Genomic DNA, 25,655 nt, shown 5'->3' on the forward strand with positions numbered 1-25,655 from the left:
AATCTTGCCGGGCGGTGGTGGCGCACGCCTTTAATCCCAGCACTCGGGAGGCAGAGGCAGGCAGATCTCTGTGAGTTCGAGACCAGCCTGGACTACCAAGCGAGTTCCAGGACAGCCTCCAAAGCCACAGAGAAACCCTGTCTCGAAAAAACCAAAAAAAGAAGAAACAATCTTATTTTATGTGTCAATCCCAGTTCCCTCTCCCTCCATTTTTCCCATGCGCCCCCATCAACCCTCCCATCCCCCATCCACTCCTCAGAGAGGGTGAGGCCTTCAATGAGGGATCATCAAAGTCTATCACATCATTTGGGGCAGGGCCTAGGCCCTTCTCTGTGTATCTAGACTGAGAGTGACCCTCCATGGGGAATGGGCTCCCAAAGTCCATTTATGCACTAGGGATAAATACTGGTTCTACTGCCAGAGGCCCCATAGACTGCCCAGGCCTCATAACTGTCACCCACGTTCAGCGGGCCTAGTTCAGTCCTATGCTGGTTCCCCAGCTGTCAGACTGGGGTCCGTGAGCTCCCACTTGCTCAGGTCAGCTGTTTCTGTGGTTTCCCCAGTGTGGTCTCGGTCCTCCCTCTCTACAACTGGATTCCATCAGCTACTGGATGCAGACTCTAGGATGGCATTTAAGGTAGTCATCAGTCTCATTATAGGAGAAGGGCATTTAAGGTAGCCTCTCCACTATTGCTTAGATTCTTAGTTGGGGTCATTCTTGTGGATCTCTGGACATTTCCCTAGTGTTAGATTTCTGTTTAAACCTATAATGACTCCCTCTATTAAAGTATCTCTTATCTTGCTTTCCTCTTCTCTTCCCCCGATGAAATCTTCCTTATCCCTCATGTCTTTCTCCCACCTCCTCTTCTCCCCTCCTGTCCCCCATACTAGGTCCCCCTCCCCCCATGCTCCTAATTTGTTCAGGAGATCTTGTCCCTTTCTCCTTCTCTGGGGACCATGTATGTCTCTCTTATGGTCCTCCTGTGGAGGTGTGGATTGTAGGCCAGTAATCCTTTGCTCTATGTCTAATATCCACTTTGTTCTTTGAAAAGCCTTTTTACCTTTTTGTGTCTGGTTTTGATAGAGGTGGGTGATGTCTATACTCTTGAGATCTCAGGAGTCTGGGGTAGGAGGAATTATACTTTAGTTCAGGGCTAGCTCGGACTACATAGTAAATTCCAGGCCAGTTTGGACTTGCTTACAGACTAAGACCCTGTCTTAAACAAAACAAATAGTAATATTTTTTTTAATTCAGGCCTCACTCTATAGCCCCGGCTGACTTTGAACTCCTTATGTAGGCCAGGGTGGGCTCCAGTCCACAGAGATTCACCTGTCTCAGCCAAGTGCTGAGATTAAATGTACCACCAACCCAGGCAGTAAGCCCTAATATTAAAAACAAAAACCAAAAAAAAAAAAAAAAACAATTCTTACTCCTCCATAAACATTTTTTCATGTTATATACTTATATACTTTTTTTGTTTGTTTTGTTTTCTCAAGACAGGGTTTCTCTGTAGCTTTGGAACCTGTCCTGGAATTTGCTTGTAGACCAGGATGGTCTCGAACTTACAGAGATCTGCCTGCCTCTGCCTCCCAAATTCTGGGATTAAAAGTGTATCCCACCACTACCCAGCCATGTTATATACTTATCTTATTGCATACACCTATTTATACTTTATAAATATACATATATTTTATCACTTTTCAACCTTTGGGCTGTGATCCTGTCTAAATATATGTTCGTTAATTAACTATCCTGTGCAAGGAATTGCTCTGCATACTTAGAATAATATGCAATGAACAAAATAGTCAAAGGGCCTTACCTTCATAAAGCTGGCCCTATAATAACAAGTAATAGACAATAGGTGTCTTCAGTGTATAACATGTAGGATAGGAGCAAAACTTCATGAGAAAAGGCTTGGGGTGCTGATCAGTGGCTAGAGTGCTTGCCTACCATTTGTAGTCCTGTAGTCTCCAGTACCAGCAGTTCCCCTCTCCCCACCCAACCCAGAACAAATGAAAAAAACCACTTAAATGGAAAGTAAAATGCAGATAGGTTACAGTTAAGTTGGTGAGATAAGGGTAGATCTTACTGTGAAGGAGAAATTATATATCTCAGGTTAACTCTGAATTTATGGTGCAAACAAAGATGACTTTGATCCTGCTGCCTCAATCTCCTGGGTGCTGGGATTACAGGCATGAGCCACCATGTCCAGATTATGTAAACAGGGCTCCTTGAACACTAGACAGGCACTCTGCTGACTGAGCTGCAACCCAACCCCCTCCAGTCCTTAAGAAAAAACTACATGCATGTCATGTACATGTGTCTGGTATCTGTGTGTGTGTGTGTGTGTGTGTGTGTGTGTGTGTGTGTGTGTGTGGTGGTGGTCATACTTGCGTGCTTGTGGAGAGGCTAGAGTACAATGTCTGGTGTTGGTCCTTGCCTTCTACCTTGTTTGAGGAAGGTTCTTTTGTTTGCTGTGTGTACACCCCGCTAGCTGGCCCCCCCTAGCCAATGAGCTTCCAGGGATTCTCCTGAAAGCTCTCTGCCTGCCATGTCTTGCTGTGCTCTGTTAGGAGCAGTAGGATCACAAATGCATGCCACTTCATCCTCAGGACCAGACATCACCCAGCCTGCCTCTAGCCCCTTTTAAAGTTTTTGTTTGAAGAAAGGTCTTGGATGCTGGGTGGTAAATAGCACACGCCTGTAAGCCCAGTGCTCAGAGGCAGAGGCAGGCAGATCTTTGTGACTTTGAGGCCAACCTGGTCTACAAAGCAGAGTTCAGGACAGCCAGGGTAACACTGAAAAACACTGCCTCAAAAGGATAAAAAGACAGGAGGCAAAAAAACAGGTCTTGGTAAACTGCTCGACTAATCTCAAATTTGATATCCGCCCTCTTGAAGCCTTCCCAGTGTTGGGACTAAAGGCCCTGCTACCACATGTGCCACCATGCCAAAAGTTTAAAGACTTAAATTTTTAAAAAATGTATTGTGAGCTAGGCGTTGGTGGCGCATGCCTTTTAAAAATTTTTTAAAATATTTTTATTTATTGTATATGCAGCCTTCTGCCTGCAGGCCAGCAGAGGGTACCAGATCTCATTCAAGGTGGTTGTGAGGCACCATGTGGTTGCCAGGAATTGAACTCAGGACCTCTGGAAGAACAGTCAGTGCTCTTAACTGCTGAGTCATCTCTCCAGCCCAGCGCATGCCTTTTAATCCCAGTACTCGGGAGGCAGAGGCAGATCTCTGTGAGTTCGAGGCCAGTCTGGTCTACAGAGCGAGTTCCAGGACAGCCTCCAAAACAATACAGAGAAACCCTGTCTCGGAATTGTGTCAATATATGATGGGGTGGGGCACATGTCACAGAATGTGAGCGAGAGCGAATGTGGGGGGGGGGGAGAGGGAGAGAGACTCAGAGGACAGCTGTGGTGTGGGCTCCCTCCTTTAACCTTTATGTGGTTCCTGGGTATTGAACACAGGTTGCCAGGCTTGTGCAGCAAGCACTTTACCCACTGAGTCATCTTTCTCAGTTAAAAGATGTAAAAAAAAATTTGTCACTATGTGTTTGGGTATGTGCACATGAATGCAGGTTACAGTGTAGCTCAGAGGTGTCAGATCCTCCTGGAGCTGGAGTTACAGGCAGTTGTGAGCCACCTGACCTGAATGCTGGGATTCTCCAGTTCTTTGCAAGAACAGTACACACTCTTAACTGCTGAGCCATATTGGTTTCCCATTTCAAAAACTTGAAGGCATCAGGGGAGTTAAGCTTGGGAGAATGTTTTGGGTAGAGAGAATGGCTACTGCTAATAAGTCTTGTGTGTTTGAGGAACAGCATGGAGACCAGTATAGCTAGAATGGGATAATAAGTACAAAAGAGGTAGGAAACGAAAAGTGGGGTGAGGGAATGGCCATCTCATGGGCTCTGGTTAGGGTTAGGAACTTGTGCTTCTATTCTATATGAGAAGCCATTGCAGCAGTTTCTTGTTTTAAGATTTTTTTTTGTTGTCGTTTTTGTTTAGAGATGGGATTTCTCTTTGTAACAGTCATGGATGTGCTGCAACTCGCTCTGTAGACCAGGCTGGCCTCAAGCTCGGAGATCCGCCTGCCTCTGCCTCCTGAGTGCTGGGATTAAAGGAGTGCTCCACCATTGCTAGTTGCAGCATTATCAATATAGGACTCACATGTTCTTAACTCCTATTTTACTGTAATAACTAGGATTGCTGTTTTGAGAACAAGAAATCCGGAAGGCCACAATAGTCAGAACAGTTAGAAATGAGAGAGATTGATCATACCAGGACTGTAGCACTGGAAGTCAGAAGCCATTGAGACCTGATGTGCCCTGATGGTAGGTCCAGTAGGAGTACCTCATGGAAGACTAAGAGAACAAGTTAGGTTTTGACGGGAGCAACTGTAAAGACAGTTGCAACGGGGCAGATTGCAGGTATAGAGGGGTTTTAGTGAGCAGAGCTGTTTTGCTTTGGTAAACTTTCCTATTGTGAATAGCCTGGCGGGTGTGTGAGCCTGATGTTGAACAGAAGAGGACCCAGCCCTGAGTCTTGACTGTAGAGTGACAGCAGGTGACAAGGAGGAAACATGGCAGTGGACAGACAGGAAGGTGAGGGAAGTGGTGCAGGGACAGATGAAGGAAAAATGTGCACCAGGGAAATTCAAGTTTCTTTCCACCTAGAGCAGTGGTTGTCAGCCTGTGGGTTGTGACCTATTTGAAGGGTTTAAAGACCCTTTCACAGGGGTCACCTGAGACCTATCTGCATATCAGATATTTATAGTACAATTCATAACTGTAGCAAATTACAGTTATGAAGTCGTAATGAAAAGAATTCTGTGTTTGGGGGTCATCACAACAGGAGAAACTGTATTAAAGGGTTGAAGCCTTAGGAAAGTTGAGAACTGCTTCCTAGAGGATCATGATGGTAATTATAGTCTTCTTGGGAACCAGTGCTTTTCCTATAATATATTCTGATATTCTTCGTTTGTTTAAAAAAACAAACAATGGGTCTTATATAGTCCAACTGCTGTCTCAAACTCCTAGTGGAGGCAAGCCTCTTGACTTTTTGAGGCAAAATTTTATTTTGGCCATGTTGACCTTTATCTCCAGCCTCAGCCTCCAGAGTGTGGGAATTAAGGTGTAAGACAACACACTTAGGGTTTATCTTAAAATGTCTGCTCAGTGTTTTAAAACACAGGACAGATGGACTCTCTTGTAGTTCAACGTACATAATAAGCTCAGAGGCGGGGCAGTGGAACTCTAAGATTTCAGCTTTTTTGTTTTGTTTTGCTTTCCAAGACAGTTTCTTTGTGTAGTCCTGGCTGTCCTGTAACTTACTCTGTAGACCAAGCTGGCCTCGAACTCACAGAGATCTCCCTGCCTCTGCCTCCCAAGTGCTGGGATTTAAGGCATGTGCCACCACCAAACCCGCATTTATTTTATTTTTAAGTGTGGTATTGTTTTACCTACATGTATGGCTGTGTGAGGGTGCTGGATCCCCTGGAGCTGGAGTTAAAACTGTTGTAAGTTGCCATGTGGGTGCTGGAAATTGAACCTGAGTCCTCTGGAAGAGCAGCCAATGCTCTTAACCTCTGAGCCATCCGTCCATCCCCAGATTTCAACTGTGTTGAGGAAAAGAAAAATAGCGTTAGAGGGAAGGTGTCTGAATACAAAGAGCCTTGTGTTCAGGGGTTGGTACAGTGGCAAGGGAAGTGCTGTGGTAGCAGACAAGGCCATTCACTAACAGCCACAGGTTAAATAGAAGCGTCTGAGTTCCTGTGGAGGAAAGCAGAAGTGAAAGATTTTTACAAATTGTTTTAAGCAGCCCAGTGTGGTGGTACATACCTTTAATTCTAGCACTTGGGAGGTAGAGACAGATTTCTCAGTTCTCAGCTAGCCTGGTCTACAGAGCTAGTTCCAAGACAGCTGGAACTACACAGAGAAACCCTTTCTGGGAGAAAAAAATGTTTTAGATGATTTTACATCCTGCCGGAGTATGGCTTTTCATGCCTGCCGTTTATATCTTCAGCAGAGAAGTTTTGAAACTTGTATGACCTGGTGTTTGAGGTAAAAAAAGACTCTTCTCTTGAGGAATAAGTTTAGGGCCATCCTGGGTGACGCGGAAACAGTTTCCTAGAAAAATAAGCATAAAAATAAAACTGGCTCAGTTTCAGTGTGGATGATGGAAGCCCATGCTCTGTAGATGGATGATGGCAGTGGTTGTACAGCATCTGATGCCACTGAATTGTGTGCTTAGTGGTTACAATGCAAGCAAAACCCAAACCCTTTCTTCTTTGAAGGTTACCTAGCTAGGGTGGTTGTCATCTTGATGGTTGTGAGCATGAGTACACAGAATAGTAGGTAGACACCAAAGCTGCATCACTTGACGAAGTGTCCAAGCTGCCTATTACCTTCCAGTGGTGTACATGGTGGAAACTCGCAGCAGGGAAACTGACTTGCCAGATGTTTTCATTCCCTTTCTTGATTCTCATCTCCTTTTTTCTATTGTTCTAGGACAGAACAGTAAGCTAAGCAGACTCTGACCATTGGCCTCCCTCCCATCAGCCAGGATCAACCTATCTCTTTGTTTGTGGTCCATGAGCTGCATCATCTACCATCATTGTGCAACTGGCCCCCAACGCAATGTGTGTTTGTCAAACCATGGAAGTGGGGCAGTATGGCAAGAATGCAAGTCGGGCCGGAGACCGAGGAGTCCTCCTGGAGCCCTTCATCCATCAGGTGGGCGGACACAGCAGCATGATGCGGTACGACGATCACACTGTGTGCAAACCTCTCATCTCCCGCGAACAGCGCTTCTATGAGTCTCTCCCTCCTGAAATGAAGGAATTCACCCCTGAATACAAAGGTCAGTCAGTGATCCTTTTTGTGAGACTAGCAGCCTTTGACTGACAGGCTTTTAGCTCAGTTGTCCTTGTTTTGTTTGCCCTATAATATGGTTGTAGTTCTCTCTTATCTCTATTTTGTTAGGCAAAATTAGAAACTGAAATAAACAGGAAGGTTTTCAGATCACGAACATTGAATTAATTGTTAGTAAAGCTGAGAAAAATTTCACAGCATGAAAACCCACTGACAAAGAAGCCTATTGTTAAGGAGTTCCTTGTTTGCCCACAGATCTTGGGGAGCTGGGGACAGTTCTTTGGTCTCTGAGGAGGATAGAGGGATACTTTGCAGGCTTTAAAGTGGTTGTACAGCTGGCAAAGGCATAGTGTGGTGGGTGTGGTATTGTGTCTTTTGTGCAGTAGAAACATGCTTATGGAATATTCTGGTGCCCTGAAGTTTTAACAGTTGGAACTGTTTTAAGATAAGAACTAATTTTACAGAACAGAAAGAACCCTGTGACTATTGAAGTCAGGCCACTTTACCATCTGATCTTTGCATTCTGTATGTACATTAATTACTGTCTGGTCAGTTTTGTTGTTGTTTGGTTTTGCTTTTATTTTGTTTTACTTTATTTTTAAAGACAAGATTCTTTATGTAGCTCTTGTTGTCCTGGAACTCACTATGTAGACCAGACTGACCCTTGAACTCACAGAGATCCACCTGCTTCTGCCTTCTGAATGTTAGGATTAAAGGCTTGCATTGATACACTTGGCCTATCCAGCTGTCTTAATCAGTGTTCTATTGCTGTGAAGAGACACTATGACCACTGCAACTCATAAATGAAAGCATTTAATTAGGCCTGGCTTACAGTTTCAGAGGTTTAGTCCATTATCATCATGATAGGACATGGTGGCATGCAGGCAGACATGGTGCTGGAGAAGGAGCTAAGAGTTCTACATCTTAGCTAGGCGTTGGTGGTGCACGCCTTTAGTCCCAGCACTCGGGAGGCAGAGGCAGGCAGATCTCTGTGAGTTCGAGGCCAGCCCGGTCTACAGAGAGAGTTCCAGGACAGCCTCCAAAACAATACAGAGAAACCCTGTCTCAAAAAACAAAAAAAAAAAAAAAAGAAAAAGAGTTCTACATCTTGATCTGCAGGCAACAGAAAATGAACTGTTTCACTGGGTGTAATTTGAGCATAGGAGTCCTCAAAGCCCACCCCCCCACAGTGACATACTTCCTCCAATAAGGCCATGCCTACCCCAACAAAACCACATCTCCTAATAGTGCCAATCCCTATGGGGGCCATTTTCTTTAAGATCACTACACAAGGCATTTTTAAAATTAAGCTATTTTCTATGTATTGGTGTTTTGCCTACCTTTATGTCTATGTGATGCCTGTGTGCCTGCAGATGCCCGAAGAGTGTGTTCCCAACCTTTGGAACTGAGATACAGATGGTTTTGAGCTGCTATATGAGTGCTGAGAATTGAACTTCCGGGAGAGTGGTCAGTCCTCTTAACCACCAACCCATCTCTCCATCCCTGTATATGAGTGACTGCATATACATACACATGCAGAGGTCAGAAAGGGGCATCAGTTCCCCTGGAACTGGAGTTACAGATGGTTGTGAGCTACCATGTGGATGTAGGAAACCAAACTCAGGTCTTTTGTAAGAGCAGCAAGTGCTCTTAACTGCTAAGCCATCTCTCTGGCCCCGTATATATTTTTATGACTGCCCATTCTAAATTTGTTTTGTTTTTTGGAGATAAAGTTTCACTATCTCACCGTGTAGCCCTGGCTAGCCTGGAATATGCTTTGTAAACCAGGCTGGTTTTGAATTTACAACTGACAGAAGTTGACTTGCCTCTGCCTCCTGAGTGCTGATAATTAAAAGTATGTGACACCACACCTGGCTATAAAGTAATCTTTTTGTTTGTTTGTTTTTTTGTTTTTTACGAGGCAGGGTTTCTCTGTATTGTTTTGGAGGCTATCGGTCCAGCCCAGCCTCGAACTCACAGAGATCCGCCTACCTCTGCCTCCCGAGTGCTGGGATTAAAGGCGTGCGCCACCACCGCCCGGCTAAAGTAATCTTTTTTACTTAATGCTTTTTAAACTTAAAAAAAATTTATTTAGCGCGGTGTTGGTGGCCCACGCCTTCATTCCAGCACTCGGGAGGCAGAGGCAGGTGGATCTCTGAGTTCGAGACCAGCCTGGTCTACAGAGTGAGTTCCAGGACAGCTTCCAAAGCCACAGAGAAACCCTCTCTAGAAAAAAAAATTATTTATTTATTGGGATGTGTATGTATGTGTGTGTATTTGTATATGAATACCAGTGTGTGTGTGTATTGGGGTGTGTGTGTGTGTTCGTGTATATCAAGGGGTGTTAGATTCCTCTGAATTGATAGGTATTTGTGGGACAAGGGCCTGTCCTTTGTGGGTGCTGAGATCTGAACTCTGATCCTCCTGATGGACAGTAGACACTATTAATTGCTAAGCCATCTCTCTAGCCCTTGTAAACTTGTTTAAAACCAGGCTGAAGAGATGGCTCAGTAAATATGAGCATGTGCTCTTGCAGAGGACCTGGATTTGGCTCATAACGTCCACATGTCAGCTCCCAACTGCCCATAGCCCCAGTTCTTGGGGATTTACTGCTACTCTTCAGAGTACTTCAGTGTGCTGGGTGCACTCAGTACACATAGTCAGAACATTCATACATATAAAATAAGAGAATACATCTTTCAAAAGTTAAGAATTAGTTACGATTTTAATTATGTTAATGTGTTTTACTTAGGAGAATTTCAATTTAGAACAAGCAATCCAAGTAAGAGTTGCCTTTTGCCCGGGGGGGTGGGGGTGCACGCCTTTAATCCTAGCACTGGGGAGGCAGAGGCAGGTGGATCTCTGTGAGTTCGAGGCCAGCCTGGTCTACAGAGTGAGTTCCAGGACAGCTAGAGCTGTTATACAGAGAAACCTTGTTTTGGAGATAGGGTGGGGGGGTGTTGACTTTTGATTTTTTGTTTGTTTGTTTTTTGTTTTGTTGTTTTTTGAGACATGGTTTCTCTATGTAGCCTTGGCTGACCTTGAACTCACAAGAGATGCACCTGCCTCTGCCTCCCAAGTGCTGGGATTAAAAGCATTTTCCACTACTTCCTGGCTGACTTTTGATTCTTTAACTCTGAAAAAATGTTATGGTAAAATAATAATAAAAAGGTTACCATTTTAATGTATAATTTAATGGCATTAGGTACTCATTGTGAAACAAATATTCAGAACATACTAAATAAAAACCACCCTGCTCTACCTGTATCTGAGCCCTGGTAACCTTGAGTCTACTTTTTTCTCTACAAAATAATGTAAATATTTCATATAAGCATAATCATACTTTTTTGTCATTTTTGTATCTGACTAATTTCACTTAGTTTTTTTTTTGTTGTTGTTGTTGTTTTGTTTTTTTCCCAAGACAAGGTTTCTGTTAACAGCCCTGGCTGTCCTGGAACTCACTTTGTAGATCGGGCTGCCCTCAAATTCACAGAGCTCTGCCTGCCTCTCTCTGAGTGCTGAGATTAAAGGCGTGTGCCACCACTGCCTGGCTCACTCAGCATATTTTAAGTCCATCTATTTGGTAGCATGTCTTTAAAGTTCATTTGGGGTTAGCTCAGTGGTAGAGTGCTTACCTCACATGAGTGAGGTCCTGGGTTTGATTGCAGCACCACAAATAAATCAAAATTTAGGAGAAAAACATGTACATGTTTGTCGGCACTCCTGTGCTGTGGCATACATGGAGAAGACAGAGGGCAGCTTTCAGTGATTACTTCTCTCCTGCCACTACATAGATTCCAGGGATTGGTCTCATGCCATCAGGCCTGGCCACAGGTTCCTTTACTCAATGAGCCATCTCACAGGCCCTCTTAAAAATTTTTAATGAGGACTGGAGAGATGACTTGGTGGTAAGAGTGTTTACTGCTGTTTTTAGGACCTACCCAGCACCCACATGGAGGGTATAACCATAAAATAAAATTTGAAAAATGTCTAATTCTTTTGGATGTTGTTAATAATGCTGCCAAGTACAAAGATCTGAGTCCTACTTTTTAGTTCTGATGTGCATACTTAAGATTGCGGTGGCAATTCTGTATTTACCCTTTTTGTTGTTTTGTTTTTGTTTTGTTTTTCGAGACTGGGTTTCTCTGTGTAGCTTTGGAGCTCACTCTGCAGACCAGACTGGTCTCAAACTTGCAGAAATCCACCACTGCCTGGCTTACCTTTTTTTGTTTCTTTTCCTCTCTCTCTCTCTCTCTCTCTCTCTCTCTCTCTGTCACTCTCTGTCTCTCTCTCTCTGTCTCTGTCTCTCTGTTTCTTTTTTTTTCAGTACTGGGATTTAAACCTAAGGCTTGAATAGGCTAAACAAACACTCTACCACTGAATTCTACCACTGAATCATATCTCTATTCCTTGTTTGTTTTCATTTTTGTTTTGAGAATGCTAGGGAGTAGTCTATCAACTGATCTGTGTCTTCAGACCCTGGTTTTTAGTTGGTAAAGAGCTGAGGCAGTTTTTAGACTACCTCAGCTTGGGTTTTATGGTGATGACTTGTTTTTACCTCTGTGTTTACTTGTACTTGGGATTGTGTTCCCTCTTGTCCACAGCTCTGCTCATCCCTCAGATACTCCTAATCACCCTGTGCTAAATACTCTGCTTTATCATTTGCAATTACACAACCTCATCTAGTTTCTTCACAGTACTTCTTGCCATCTGTAATTGTTTTGTACATGTTTATTTACTTGTCAGAAGGTAAAGATAGGATGGAAGGAAATGCCTTCCTTGTGAATGGAGGCATCTGTGGTTACCTTTGTACATAGTGATGGAACAGCACCTCCCTTAATCCCAAGGACTAAGATGAGGTTGTCTATGTCCCTCTATTCCTAGTAAGCGCTTACTAGGAGTTTTAGCCTGTGCAGATACACCTGAGTTGGAAAGGAAAACATAAAATTGCATTTGCAACGAACATAGAACTGTTTCTTCAGCTAAACTATTACTTCAACAAAAGATTCAGAAAATTTATGTCCCAGAAATTTCTTAGGGAATTCCTTGAAGGATATATTCTAGCCACACAAAGAATAAATGAATATGGGAAAAATAGGGCTGAAAGAATGGTTCTTCTCTGGAAGTGTGTGATAGTGCTGGGCACAGCCAAGATTAGAGTGTGAGGGAGCTCCCAGAAACTAAGACTCTAGACTGGAGGGAGTTCAACCTTGAACCAATTTGAAAGTGGTGGCAGCTTGCCAGAGAGACAGTCATATAATATAAATGGACAGTTGTGTGTGTGATGCCCTCTGAGGCATAAGTTTGAGCAATATGTAAGATGTAAGGAGGAAATAATCCATTCCTTTGATTTTTGGAAGGATTTTTCTTCTAATAGGACCCAGAAACTGATGCAGTGCTGGCCTAGAGAAGGAAATGAGTGGAGAGAACACTCTTGGTCTTGCATATTGACATGTTTGTAAGTGCATCTCATCACTCATTGCAGATTACAGAGCCGGCCGGCTGTGTACAGCAAGAAGGTAAAAGTAGAAATGTAGCTGATGGATACTAGGTGGGTTATGGAAGTTAGATAGAGAGTAGATTTGTTCGTTTTTCATTTTTAAAAAACTTGTTGATTAGATTTCTGGGTACTGTTTCTGTTTTATCTTTTCGTAATGATCTGGAAGAAACTGATTTGGTTGGCAAAAAAAAAAAAAGGGAGCTGGAGAGATGACTCAGCAGTTAAGAGTACTTCCTGTTCTTGCAAAGGACCAAGGTTTGGTTTCCATTATTCACATAAAGGCTCACAGATACCTTTTATTCCCATTCAGGGGAGCTAATGCCTTTTCTTGGCTTTGTGTGATACATTTGCAGTCATATAGCCAAAACACACATACTGGGAGTGGTGGCGCACACACCTTTAATCCTAGTATTTGGGGAGCAGAAGCAGGTGGATCTCTGATCTGTGATTGGAAGAGGCCAGAGTTATATAGTGAGAGTTAAAAAAAAGACATGGTTGAGCACACTTGTAACCCTAGCACTTGGGAAGTGGAGGCAGGAAGAACAGTTAAAGGTTATCATCTACATCATAGTAAGCTTGAGGTCCGCCTGGGCTACCCAACAAAAATTAAAAATGGAGAAAACAAATTATTTATTCCATGGGAGCCCGGCGTTGGTGGGACATGCCTTTAATCCCAGTGGATCTCTGTGGGTTCGAGGCCAGCCTGGTCTACAGAGTGAGTTCCAGGACAACCTCCAAAACAATACAGAGAATCCTGTCTTGAAAAAAACCTACATAAATAAATAATTCCATGGGATATGGTAGGGAAGTACAGGAAGGCATTTCACCTTAGACATTCTAGGCTAGAAGTTATGTGTGGGAAGCTAGGAACACATTGTGCTCATTGTGGGAAGAAATACTTTATATGAGCACTGTCTTGGAAATAGTTTGTTTCTTTAGGTGACACTGTCAGGCAAAAGAAAAACAGATCTAATGATGTCACTGACAAGATGTGGGACCATCTTAAAGCTGTTGAATAGAAAGAGGGTTAAATTTTTGCATAAAGTATGTTTTGAAAAAAAATTTTTTCCTTTCAAGACAGGGTTTCTCTGTGTAGCCCTGGCTGTTCTGGAACTTGTTCTGTAGACCAAACCAGCCTCAAATTCACAGAGATCTACCTGTGTGGATCTGCCTCTGCCTCCTGAGTACTGGGGTTAAAGACTTGCACCAAGACCACTTCACTTTGGAAAAGATTTTATTTTTGTTTTATATATGTGAGTGTTTATGTGTGTGTGTCTGTATACTACATGCATCCCTGGTGCTCATGGAGCCAGAAGAGGGCACCAGATCCCCTGGAGTTGGAATTACAGTTGTGAGCTACTATGTGGGTGCTGGGAATTGAGCCAGGGTCCTCTACAAGAGCAGTCAGTGCTCTTGACTACTGAGCCATGTCTCTGACCCCTAGAGCATTAAAATTTTTCTGGTTTGATGTGACCTAGAGAAGATTCTTTGTGAGTGGTTCAGAAACTAATAACTGAAAACAGAAGGTAGGAAATAATTATAGATTTATAGATTTATCCTCAAAGGTAAACAGCAGATTGAAGGTAAAATGGTTCTCTGTCTTTGCAAAATGGATGTCTGTTGGCTGTTATTTCTAGTGGATTCACAGTTGAGTCAGAACAGGTGCTGTCCATGTCCTGTGGTAGAGCAGGAACAGCATGGACCACACTGGTGTTGATATTTGTTAATCAGCTGCTTTTCCCCAACAGGCGTTGTTTCTGTCTGTTTTGAGGGGGACAGTGATGGTTACATCAACTTGGTAGCCTACCCTTACGTGGAAAGTGAGATTGTAGAGCAAGATGACACACCAGAACGGGAGCAACCGCGACGTAAACACTCCCGCCGGAGCCTGCATCGGTCAGGCAGTGGTAGTGACCACAAGGAGGAGAAAGCCAGCCTGTCCTTGGAGACCACTGAGAGGTAAGAGGATAAATGCAGAGGTGCTGGCACATGCTGACTCCTAATGGTACACACAGGACAGTGTTAGAGTTGTGACACATAAGTATAGTTCGCATAATAAAAACCCAGAGACAGACACTGGGGTTAAAGCTGAAGATCAGAGAAGCGAAGCAGCCAGTAGAGAGCTCTCACCTCTACCAATGCTCAGACCACAAGTGTGATCCTGTCCTCAGACTGCACCCCCAGACTGCATCTGTTTTCACCAAACCTCAGACTGCACTGAGCTCCTGTCTCCTCTCACCTTGTATTCCTTTCTAGTGCTGGGACTAAAGGTGTGGGATCCCAAGTGCTGAGGTCACCTTTGTGTGAGCTCTGTTTCTCTTAGAGTGGATCAGTTTCATGTAGCCTAGAGTGGCCTTGAATTAACAGATCTGCTGCCTCTCAAGTGTTGAGATTAAAGGTGTAGCCACCACTGCCTGGCCTCCATGTAACTATGTAACTTGTGTGTCTGACTTTGCACTCTAATCTTTAAGTAAGCTTTATTTGTTAGATCATAAACACAATATCTCCACAGATGAGAAGGTTGTTCTTAACAATAGGATGATGGTGGGTGGGGGTGGCTGGCGTTTGTGGGGCCACTCCCACAGATGCCACCTCCTTTATGTTCTACGACCTCAGTGATGTTGCCTTAGTATGGCTAAGCCCAGTTAAGAAAGAACAAAGCTCTGTCAGCCCTTTAGAGTCAGGGATGCCTTATGCTCATGGTGATAGATTAGTTAGCTTTCTTTTAAGTTTTATACTCAGAAGTCAGAATTTGAATTACACTGATCAGCTACTTCCTTATTTGTAGGATGTCTGAGCATGGAGTGGTGATAATTCATACAGACTTAGTACCTTAGTGGCTTTTTGTTCAGATTGAGAAATCTGATATTATTATCCTTTCCCTGCTCCTAAAATTTACATTAGGCATTGCTTTTTCTCAGGGTTATGTCTCTCTCTCTCTCTCTCTCTCTCTCTCTCTCTCTCTCTCTCTCCCTCTCTCCCTTCCTCTCACACTCTCTGTAGACCAGGTTGGCTTTGAACTCACAGAGATTCAACTGCCTCTGCCTCCTCAGTGCTGGAATTAAAGGTGTGCGCCACCACTGTCAGGCAGGACTATGTCTCTTGATATTCCATGCAGACATTATTTTCTACCCGGTTGAGTATAATACAGAGGATAAACGGCTGGAGAGATGACTCAGAGGTTAAGAATACTAGCTGGTCTTCCGGAGGTCTTGAGTTCAATTCCTAGAAACCACATGATGGCTTACAACCATCTGTAATGAGATCTGGTGCCTTCTTCTAGCCTGCAGGGATATATGCAGACAGAATAGTGTATACATAATTAATAAATATATATTTAGAAATATAAAGGATAACACGAAAGACAATCAAGTGTTGACAGTGGAAGCATGATGGTGCCTGCTTTTGTAACTCAGCACTCAGAAAGCTGAGGCAAGAGGGTTACTGCATGTTTGAACACAGCCTGTGCTCTGTAACAGGTTCCAGAGTAGCTTGGGCTAAATAGTGAGACCTTAGTCAGGAGAGAAAAAAAGTGGCATTAAGAATGCTTCCTGAGGGGCTGGAGAGATGGCTCAGAGGTTAAGAGCACTGACTGCTCTTCCAGAGGTCCTGAGTTCAATTCCCAGCAACCACATGGTGGCTCACAACCATCTATATAATGAGATCTGGTGCCCTCTTCTGGCCTGGAAGCATGCATGCAGACAGAATACTGTATACATAATAAATAAATAAATCTTTTTTAAAAAGTGACCAAATATGTATAACAAAAAAACCATTAAAAAAAAAAAGAATGCTTCCTGGGCCAGGCATGGTAGCATATGCCTTTAATCCCAGCACTCAGGAGGTAGAGGCAAGGGGATCTCTGAGTTTAAGGCCAGTCTGATCTACAGAGTGAGTTCCAGGACAACCAGAGCTACACAGAGAAACCCTGTCTTAAAAAAAAACAAAACAAAACAAAAAAAGAATGCTTCCTGCACTTCTGGAGAACCCAGGTTCAGTTCCCAGCACCCATGTCAGGTCAGGTGACTCAATTGCTTTTAACTCCAACTCCAGGGTATTCAACATCTCTGCAGGCACCTCCACGTACATGGCATACACAGACATATATGTGTATTTTTTTAATTGATTGATGTGGTGATTTATGCTTCTAATCCCAGCACTTGAGAGGCAGAAGTAGATTTCTGTGAGTTCAAGGCCAGCCTGGTTTATATAGAGTTCCTGGTCAGTCAGGGATAGTGAGACCTAGTCTCGAAATTTTTTTTCTGCCAGGCATTGATGGTGCATGCCTTTAATCCCAGCACTGGGGAGGCAGAGGCAGGCGGATCTCTGTGAGTTCGAGGCCAGCCTGTTCTACAGAGTGAGTTCTACAGAGCCTCCAAAACAATACAGAGAAACCCTGTGTCAAAAAACCAAAAAAATTTTTTTTCTTAAATAAAAATACACACACATCCATGTTGTCAGTAATGTTTTGTTTGTGAGATAAGCTTCACTATGTACTTTGAATGACATACAGTTCATGTGTAGATCAGGCTAGCCTCAAACATGGTAATCTCCCATCTCTACCTCTCAAATGCTGGGATTACAGGAATATGCCACCATGTTCAGCCTTGTGCTCCTTTCTGAATATTCCTGGCTGAATATTTCATCATATAGACATACTGCCCTCTTTTGTTTTATCCACTCATCAAGTTGTGATGAACATATCAGGGAGGATATATCTGTGGGAGTGGCCACCCGCTACTCCTGTTGTTGAAGACTATCTCTGTATCTGTTTATAGATATGTAGATAGGTATATGTAGTTTTCTTACATATATATTAATATAGTTATATAGACAGACACAGATGCAGTTCACAAGGATGTAGAGAAATTGGAACCTCCTTGTAGGATGGGTTGCAAAGTGGTACAGCCTTAAATTTCTGTTCTTCCGGTCCCATCTCCTGAGTGCTGGGATTACAGACATTAACTGCCATGCCTGGTTCATGTAGTGCTGAGGAGCGAACTCGGGAATTCTTGCATGCCAAACATATATTCTACCAGCCAAGTTACATCCTAATCATGGGGAAATTTTGTTTTTGTTTTTGTTTTTTTTACAAGATTTATTTTTTGTTTATGAATGTTCTATCTACATGTACACCTGCATGCCAGATGAGGGTATCAGATTCCACTATACATGGTTGTGAGCCACCATGTGGTTGTTGGGACTTGAACTCAGGACCTCTGGAAGAGCAACCAGTGCTCTTAACCACTATGCCATCTCTCCAGTTTCATAGGGATTTTGATGGGGCAGTAAACATTTCATCCCTGGCATCAGATCACATCACTGGAACATGCTGCCACATGAGCTCCTAGAGGCTTGTTCAGGCCCAGAGCAGTCCACTTTCCTCACTTAGGCTTTAAGAGGTCCTGTTAATACTGAAACCTCGTGTGCTTGTTCCTCTCCTGTTCTTTTAGCCAAGTCTATATCTGAGTTGCAAGGAGAGGGCTACAGCCCAACACCCTAGCTAAGATGCATGTCTTGGTGCTGGATATTCTGAGGCCTTCTGCTTGCAAGCGCACTTTCTTTACTTCATCTGCATCATCCATAGGGGCTTCCTCTTAGCCAGCAACTGTGGGGCCTAACTTGGGCATTTCAGTGACAGAACATTCTAGCCAGTAGCTAGAGACTGATAATCTTCTTTTAGCAGTTTTTGGAGGGGGAGTTGTTTTGTTCTCCAAAGTGACAGCATTTGCTTTATGAATCACGGGTGAAAAGCCTCAGTGAATGTATATTTAGCATCAGGCTCTGCTGTGAAGGTGCCAGCTCTGTCTGCATTGACTGGACTCCTATCTGGCCTGTTAGCAAGCAGAGATTCTGAGTCATACCTAAGGTGGAGGTCACGCACCAGGGCCAGGACTATAACTCCAGAGATAATGCCAAGTACTGCAGGGGCCCCATCCATACCTGCAACGTGTCTGGGTTTGCTTAGCAAGTGTTTTCTAAAGTGGACCTGCGTCTATTCTTGGGGAGTGGGGGAAGGGTGATAGGCATTGTTCAGGAGAAAGAAGGTCTTTGCCCAGGGCCTTTTAACAAATGTCACAGAGGTGTCCCAAATGCTTGGTGCTCCAAGGAGGGGCATCGTTTTTTAGCACACCCTAGGCCTGCTGGGTGGTGTGTGTATAGAGGGAGGATAGGCCAGCATTTCTGGAAAGGAAGGGTAACATTTGAAATTGAAATGGTGCTCTGCTGTGTGCCATAGAATTGCTGAGTGGATGGCTTCACTAGCATTGAGGTTTTGTGGACTTGGATTGTGAGAAGTTACATTTCCAGGCTCGTCCGGACCTCACTATGTAGCCCTTGAGCTCCTTGATCCTCCTGCCTCTGTCTCCTGTTAGGGTTATAGGCATGCACTGCCATTGATTGAGCCCATGACCTCAAACAATGGTAGGCAAGCACTCTACTGACTAGACTACAGCCTTAGCCCAACTTGCTTGTAGTTGTTTTGAGTATTTACCTACATGTGAAGTTACAGTCAAGTAACCCTCTTTAACTCCATTTGTGTGTGTGGTGATGGGGTGGATGTGCTTTTGTAGGTGTGCATGCATGTGGAGGCCAGAGGTTGACATCAGAGATCATTCTCTCTTCTACCTTACTCACTGAGGCAGTGTCTCTCATTTAGATTGAGAGCTTACCAGTTCCCCAGTATGACTGGTCTCAATGCTCATACTTAGCTTGCTCTGGGGAATCCCTGTATATTAGAGATCTCTAGAGGAATAGAACTGATATATGGCGATTTATTGGAGTGGCTTACCAGATGTGGTCCAGCTACTCCAGCAATGCCTGTCTACCAATAGAAAGTTAGAGAATCCAGTAATTGTTTAGTCCATGAGTCCATATATCTCAGTTGGTCTTCAGTATATGCAGGAATCCTGAAGAAGTAGGCTCTACTGCCAGTGAAGGAATGAACTTTTCAGCTAGAGTGAAGGCAAGCAGGCACAGAGCAAACACTTCATTCTTCTGTGTCCTCTATTTATACAGGCTCCAGCAGACAGTCTGGCCAGGTTAAAGGAGGTCTCCCCACTTGAAATGATTTAAGAGCAATCCCTCACAAGTGTGCCCAGCTGCTTGGGTTTTAGTTAATTTCAGATACAGTCAAATTGACAACCAACAAGAGCCATCACCCCTGCCTTTGCCTTCTGAAGGTTGAAATTCCAGTCTAGCTATTGCACTCACCCAGCATAACACAGACCGTGGGGTCTGAGCTCCAGTTCTCAACACTTGTGTGATAAGTACTTCGCCACTGAACCATCTTTTTTTGTTTGCTTGTTTTTCGAGACAGGGTTTCTCTGTGTATCTCTGGCTGTCCTAGAACTAGCTCTGTAGACCGGGTTGGCCTCAAACTCACTCACAGAGATTCTTCTACCTCTGCTTCCTGAGTGCTGGGATTAAAAGTGTGTGCCACCACCACCCAATTGATGACCCTGGTTTTTAGGGAGGATTTCTGTGGATTGCCCATGCTAGTCTGGTCTCAAGCTTCCTGTGCTCAAGCAGTTCTGCCACATTAGCCTCCTGAGCCTCTGGGACTCCTGGTGTGCTCAGCACCTGTCCTGTGAAGACACCAGAGTCCTTTTCCAGGGGCTATACTAGTTTACATTCGTCCCAGCAGTGCACAAGGAAGGGCTCTAGCTTCTGCACATCCTACATGGCACTTGTTCTGGTTCTTTTTTTTTTTTTTCTTTGTCTTTTTTTTAAAGATTTATTTATATTTTTATTGTTTTTAATTTTGTATGTATGTGTGTTCGTTCGTTTGTTCGTTCATGTATGGGTATGTGTGCCTGAGTTCAGATGCCTGCAGAGGATACAGGGGTGTTAGATCTTCCTGACCTCTTGCACGGTACAAGCAGTCATGAGTCACCTCATGTTGGTACTGGGAACCAAGCTCCAGTCCTCTGCAAAAGCTGTAGGTATTCTTAACCACTGAGCCATCTCTCCAGCACCTGCTATTCTTTTTTTTTCTTAACCCCACTGCTCTGTCCCCACTATACACACATCGTCTCTATGTACCCTGACTGTCTGGGAATTCATTCTGTTACCAAGCTAGCTTTAAACTCCCAGAGATCTGCTTAACTCTGCCTTCTGAGTGCTAAGATCAAAGGTGTGAGCCACCTGGCCTCTTTTTTTTTTTACTATTTAAATCAAATACCACTTATTATTGGGAATGTGGGTGTGCATGTCCCCCATGTGTGTCTACAGGGCTGAGACGAATTTGTGAAGTTGTTTTTTTCCTTCTATCATATGGGCCTGGGGATCCGACTGGGGCTGCTAGGTTTGTGCTGCAAGTGCCTTTACCCAGTGGCCCATGCTACCAGTATCCGTATTTTTCTTGTGACGCTAATTGAATGGGAAGTGTTATCGTATGCTATAATTTGACATGATTATTTTTCAGGCAGTTTCAGAGGCCCAAGGAGGACAGCTCTCATTCTGTTCACTCACTTTTATCTGGGGCCAGTGCCACCTGTAAGTAGGTTTTGAGTGACAGGCTAGGCTTGTTCTAATCCTTCTCTACCCTGTGTCCCTAAGGATGACTTCTCTGATCTCTTAGTGGTATCTGTGTTCTTCCTTCTTAGCTCCCAGGAGGCCAAGAGTCCGAAAGTGGAGCTACATAGCCACTCAGATGTCCCTTTCCAGATGCTAGACAGCAATAGTGGTCTGAGTTCTGAGAAGATCAGCTACAACCCCTGGAGTCTGCGCTGTCACAAACAGCAGCTGAGCCGGATGCGCTCTGAGTCCAAGGACCGAAAACTCTACAGTATCCTTGTCCACTAATTGGAGATTGTCTGAGAAAATGACAAGATAGTTTTGTTATTGTTCTTGGGGTTTGCTCTGGGGACTGAGTCTAGGGCTTCATCACTGCCCAAGCATTTTCTCTGCCATTGAACTAACTTCTTATTCTCAAGATAGGTATTTTTAAGGTTTTCTGTTAGCATATATTAGACAATAGGTTTTATTATGAGATTTTTATGTGTGTACATAATGTATTTTGATCTTATTCACCATTATGTTCTCTCTCGTCCCTTCCACTAATCATCTTTACAACTAGCTCCTCTTCTGCGTCCCTGTGTGTGTTGTGTGGGGGGCGGGGGTAACTTATTTATAGGAATTTGGGTACCTTATATCCCTGGGAAGAAAAATATCTTTCCCCTCTGAACCACTGACTAAGTATAAAGCCTCAGGGAGGGACGGAGCCCTCTGATCCTCTCTTGCTTCCATGCATGACATGGTATTTGTGGATAGAACTGATCTCACATGGGTAATGGTAACAGTTTCAAGTTTTTTTTCTTTTGTTTTTGGTTTTTGTTTTGTTTTGTTTTGTTTGTTTTTGAGACTGGGTTCTCTGCGTAGCTTTGGAGCCTGTCCTGGCACTCACCCTGTAGACCAGGCTGGCCTTGAACTCAGAGATCTGCCTGCCTCTTCCTCCTGAGTGCTGGGATTAAAGGTATACACCACTGTGCCAGGCTGATTTTTTTTAATATTTTATTTATTTATTGTGTATACAGCCTTCTGCCTGCAGGCCAGCAGAGGGTACCAGATCTCATTCAAGGTGGTTGTGAGCCACCATGTGGTTGCCGGGAATTGAACTCAGGACCTCTGGAAGAACAGTCAGTGCTCTTAACCACTGAGCCATCTCTCCAGCCCCCAGGCTGATTTTTTTAAATTTAATTTCATGTATATGAATGTTTTGCCTGTAGGTATGTATGTGTGCCAGGTGCCTGTGGAGGTCAGAGGAGGGTGTCAGATCCCCTGGAACTGGAGTTAGAGATGGTTGTGAGCCACCATATTGGTGCTGGGAATTGAACCCAGGTCAAAAGAGACAAGTGGTCTGAACTCTCAGTCACTCTCCAGTGCCCAGGAATGAAATTTTGATATATTATATGACATGAGTGAATCTTAAAAGCATTTTACTAAGCCTGAAATAAAAGGATTAATGCTGGAAAATTCTAGTAAATGAGCTGTCTCCAGTAGACAGATTGCTACACACAAAAGTGGAGGTTTCCTGGAGAGTAGAAAGGGCAGATGGGGAGTCAGTGTTCAGTGGGTAGAGATTCAGCTTGGGGAGGTGGACGATAGAGATGCTTTGCCTGCCTCTGCCTCTAGAGTGCTGGCATTAAATGTGTACCCACCAAGCCCAGCCCCTGCTCACTGTGTACAGCAGGCCGGCCTCAAACTCACAGACCCATCTGCTTGTGTCTTGTGAGTGTGGTAGTTGGGATTAAAGGCATGTGCCACCCTTCCCACCCCCACATCTAAGATTATGTGTGATGTGTATTCTACCAAAATATGTTGAAACCAGTAGTTTGAAACTTTCACTTAAGAATTTGTGAGGCACATATAGTTTACAGTGAACCAGAATGCCTCTTGTTTTTAAATTATTTTATTTTACATCCTAAGAGTAGTTTCCCCTCCCTCCTGCCCTCCCATTTCCCTCCTCCTTGTCCTCCCTGCTAATCTACTTCTCTGTTTCTGTTCAAGAGGGTATCAACAAAGCATGACTTACCAAGTTGCAGTGAAACTAAGCACCTCCCCTTGTATTAAGGCTGGATAAGGCAACCCAGTGTGAGGAGTAGGTTCCCAAAAGCCAGCCAGAGTGCCACTGTTCTAGAAAATTGTAATTGTGCTTTCCTGGGTGGAGCTGACAGTGAGTATAGTTGTCATTCTTCTTGACTCTGGTCCAGAGTTCCTCCTGCTTGAGAATGTGGTACACCACTTCAAGTACCCCTGTGTGCTGGACTTGAAGATGGGTACCCGGCAGCATGGAGACGACGCATCAGCTGAGAAGGCAGCCCGGCAGATGAGGAAGTGTGAGCAGAGCACATCTGCTACGCTGGGGGTCAGGGTCTGTGGCATGCAGGTGAGTCACTACTGGTGAGAGCCCAGGTGCTGCTGAGTGCATGCTTTATTGTGCCCATACCTGCCTGACACCTGTGTCCTCCTGGCCTGCGCTGCTCCTGAGTCTGCTCTAAAAGGGTGAGTCACCCACAGGGTGCTGAGTATGTCTTTGCAAGTGGGGTCGCTGAGCCCTGCTTTCCTCACTTGACTTTGATTGAGCTCCATGTGCAGGGTCATTGAGAGAGCCTGTTGCCTTATCACTGGGCAAGTAAAACTTGTCTGTCAGCACTGTGTTCCCAGTTAGAGTCTAGCTGGGCCTGGGACAGCTTGGAGGCAGGCTTCTAAAGTGATGGCTATAGGCCTGGTGTTGGCTTTCACAGCTCCATGACTGGAAAACCTGGGGTGAATGTGGCCTCCCTGCTCCAGTAGGAGGAGCTGAAGAGCTCAGGTTGGTCAGAGTGCCTTCCAGACTTCCTTTGTTTGTTTGTTTGTTTGTTTGTTTGGGTTTTTTGTTTTTGCTTTTGTTTTGTTTTGCTTGGGGACACTTTTTGGCCATCAAACCTTCCTGGTACTCAACTCTGTCTTGTCTCCTGGGGTTTCAGGTATACCAGCTGGACACAGGTCATTACCTCTGCAGGAACAAGTACTATGGTCGTGGACTCTCCATTGAAGGCTTCCGCAATGCCCTGTATCAGTACCTGCACAATGGCCTAGACCTGCGACGTGACCTCTTTGAGCCTATCCTGAGCAAACTTCGGGGCCTCAAAGCTGTGCTAGAACGACAGGCCTCCTACCGCTTCTACTCCAGTTCTCTGCTCGTCATCTATGATGGCAAGGAGTGCCGGTCTGATCTGCGACTCAAGCACGTGGACATGGGGCTCCCTGAGGTGTCACCACCCTGTGGCCCCAGCACTAGCCCTAGCAGCACCAACCTTGAAGCTGGCCCCTCTTCTCCGCCCAAGGTGGATGTCCGCATGATTGACTTTGCACACAGCACATTCAAGGGCTTCCGGGATGACCCCACTGTCCACGATGGGCCGGACAGAGGCTATGTGTTTGGTTTGGAGAATCTTATCAGTATCATGGAACAGATGCGGGACGAGAACCAGTAGGCCCAGATCTGGGCCCTAAGACCCCTTCCTCTCCACCCACAGGCAGGGACCATTGCTCTGAACTTGCTGTGAGGACACACTGACTTGCTTTTAAAGGGTTATATTTCTCTTTGGTGTAAACTAAAAGAAATGTTTTTAGCTGTAGCCTGGAATCCATATATACATACATATATATATACACACACACGCACACACACACGCACACAGTAAAGGAGGGCGGAACATGCATCCCCTCAGCCAGGTTCCTTAGCTTTGTGTCTCTGTCTGCTGTGTCCAGGCTGACTCAGGAAGGAGGAGGTGGCCCAGTGGACTTGGCAGCAGAGACAGAGAATGCCTTTGACCTTTGGTTTTGGGGATCTGTGGCTGTAGGGCTCTGCTGGCTGTGAGGAGAAGCCCTTGACTAGCACAGGGTCTCTCTGTGCCTACTAATCCCTCATTCCCAGAACTGGGGAGGTTAAGTGCCCATGTCGTGAGGTCTTTCTAATTTTGTGCCAGTCTTGAGTAGTTGCCCTCGACATTACAGGGCTGACTGCACAGATGGACTCATCCTTGGGTTTCATTTTGGCATGGGGCTAGATATCTGAAGCTGAGCTAAGGCCAGCAAACAGCAGGGGGCACCCACTGGCATGTAAACTTGCTCCTCTGTCCACAACCCCAGCCAGCCTGCGGCCAAGATCCCTTGCCTAAGGAGGCCACATACCCTCCTTTCCTGCTGAGATGGGCATGGCTCTGTTTGTGGAGGCGAGTCAGTGTCCCATAGGCCCAAGGGCCTTTAGTGGCTCTGGCCTAGACAGTATTTGCAGTTCTTGAGCTTTGGGTGGTGTCCCTTCCTCTAGTTTGGGCAGCTGTGCTGCCTCTAGATGAGCTGCTCCTCCCAGGGCTCAGGGTCTGTGGTCCACTCAGGGTCTCGTCTTCTCCAGGCCAAGCTCAAGGCAGAAGCCTATTATGTGGTGTTCCAGGCTCTAGGCTTGGAGGGAGAACTTTAAATTTGTCTGCTTCTAGGGACATAGAACCCTGGGTACAGGTGCCCAGAGTCTGCTGAGAACTTTGTCTGGTTAGTCCTGGGATCTGTCAGGAAGTTCATTTGTCTGCCTGCCAGCTTGTTTTGTGGTGAGCTTTCTGGAGTATAGCCTTGTTGATTAGTATATATTGCTTTGCTTCATGCTTCCCTCAGCAGAACATTCTTTCCCTTTTTTGAGGAGAGCCTTTGCTCCTGTGCCCTCCTTCCTTTGCAGGTTCTGCTGTTTTACAAACCTGTTGGCAGAATGACCGTAGTGGTGTTAACCTGCTGCCCTTG

The 25,655-nt window shown here is 44.7% G+C and overlaps 2 protein-coding genes across 4 annotated transcripts in view; both read left to right on the top strand.

Moving 5' to 3' along the window:
• Positions 1–6,648, top strand: part of Cdhr4 (cadherin related family member 4) — a 29,218-nt gene extending 22,570 nt beyond the window's left edge. The window contains exon 19 of the mRNA XM_021229980.2: positions 6,518–6,648. Coding sequence (XP_021085639.1) covers positions 6,518–6,519 — 2 coding nt within the window. The 3' untranslated portion in view covers positions 6,520–6,648. The remainder of the gene's footprint in view (positions 1–6,517) is intronic.
• On the top strand, positions 6,518–24,502 carry Ip6k1 (inositol hexakisphosphate kinase 1). Of its 3 annotated transcripts, XM_040740187.1 has the most exons (6): positions 6,734–6,869; positions 12,258–12,399; positions 14,129–14,339; positions 20,987–21,168; positions 23,093–23,268; positions 23,849–24,502. In XM_040740187.1, exons 2-6 carry the CDS (start codon positions 12,333–12,335, stop codon positions 24,356–24,358), a joined length of 1,146 nt encoding a protein of 381 aa, XP_040596121.1. In that variant the 5' UTR covers positions 6,734–6,869; positions 12,258–12,332; the 3' UTR covers positions 24,359–24,502. The 3 variants fall into 3 exon arrangements, with proteins under 3 accessions (XP_021085640.1, XP_040596120.1, XP_040596121.1); XM_021229981.2 differs by lacking the exon at positions 12,258–12,399 and having other exon boundaries at positions 6,518–6,869; XM_040740186.1 differs by lacking the exon at positions 12,258–12,399 and having other exon boundaries at positions 6,601–6,742.
• The last annotated feature ends 1,153 nt before the right edge of the window (positions 24,503–25,655 follow it).

This window comes from Mesocricetus auratus, unplaced genomic scaffold (genome assembly GCF_017639785.1).
Source record: "Mesocricetus auratus isolate SY011 unplaced genomic scaffold, BCM_Maur_2.0 Super-Scaffold_100691, whole genome shotgun sequence".
NCBI lineage: Eukaryota > Metazoa > Chordata > Mammalia > Rodentia > Cricetidae > Mesocricetus > Mesocricetus auratus.

What these genes read in the sequence shown, in the direction of transcription:
- Ip6k1 (XM_021229981.2), top strand. Translation starts at nt 6,647, where the DNA reads ATGTGTGTTTGTCAAACCATGGAAGTGGGGCAGTATGGCAAGAATGCA. An exon ending in CAAGGACCGAAAACTCTACA is followed by an intron (nt 21,169 to 23,092) that starts GTATCCTTGTCC and finishes ACTCTGGTCCAG; the next exon opens with AGTTCCTCCTGCTTGAGAAT. An exon ending in TCAGGGTCTGTGGCATGCAG is followed by an intron (nt 23,269 to 23,848) that starts GTGAGTCACTAC and finishes CTGGGGTTTCAG; the next exon opens with GTATACCAGCTGGACACAGG.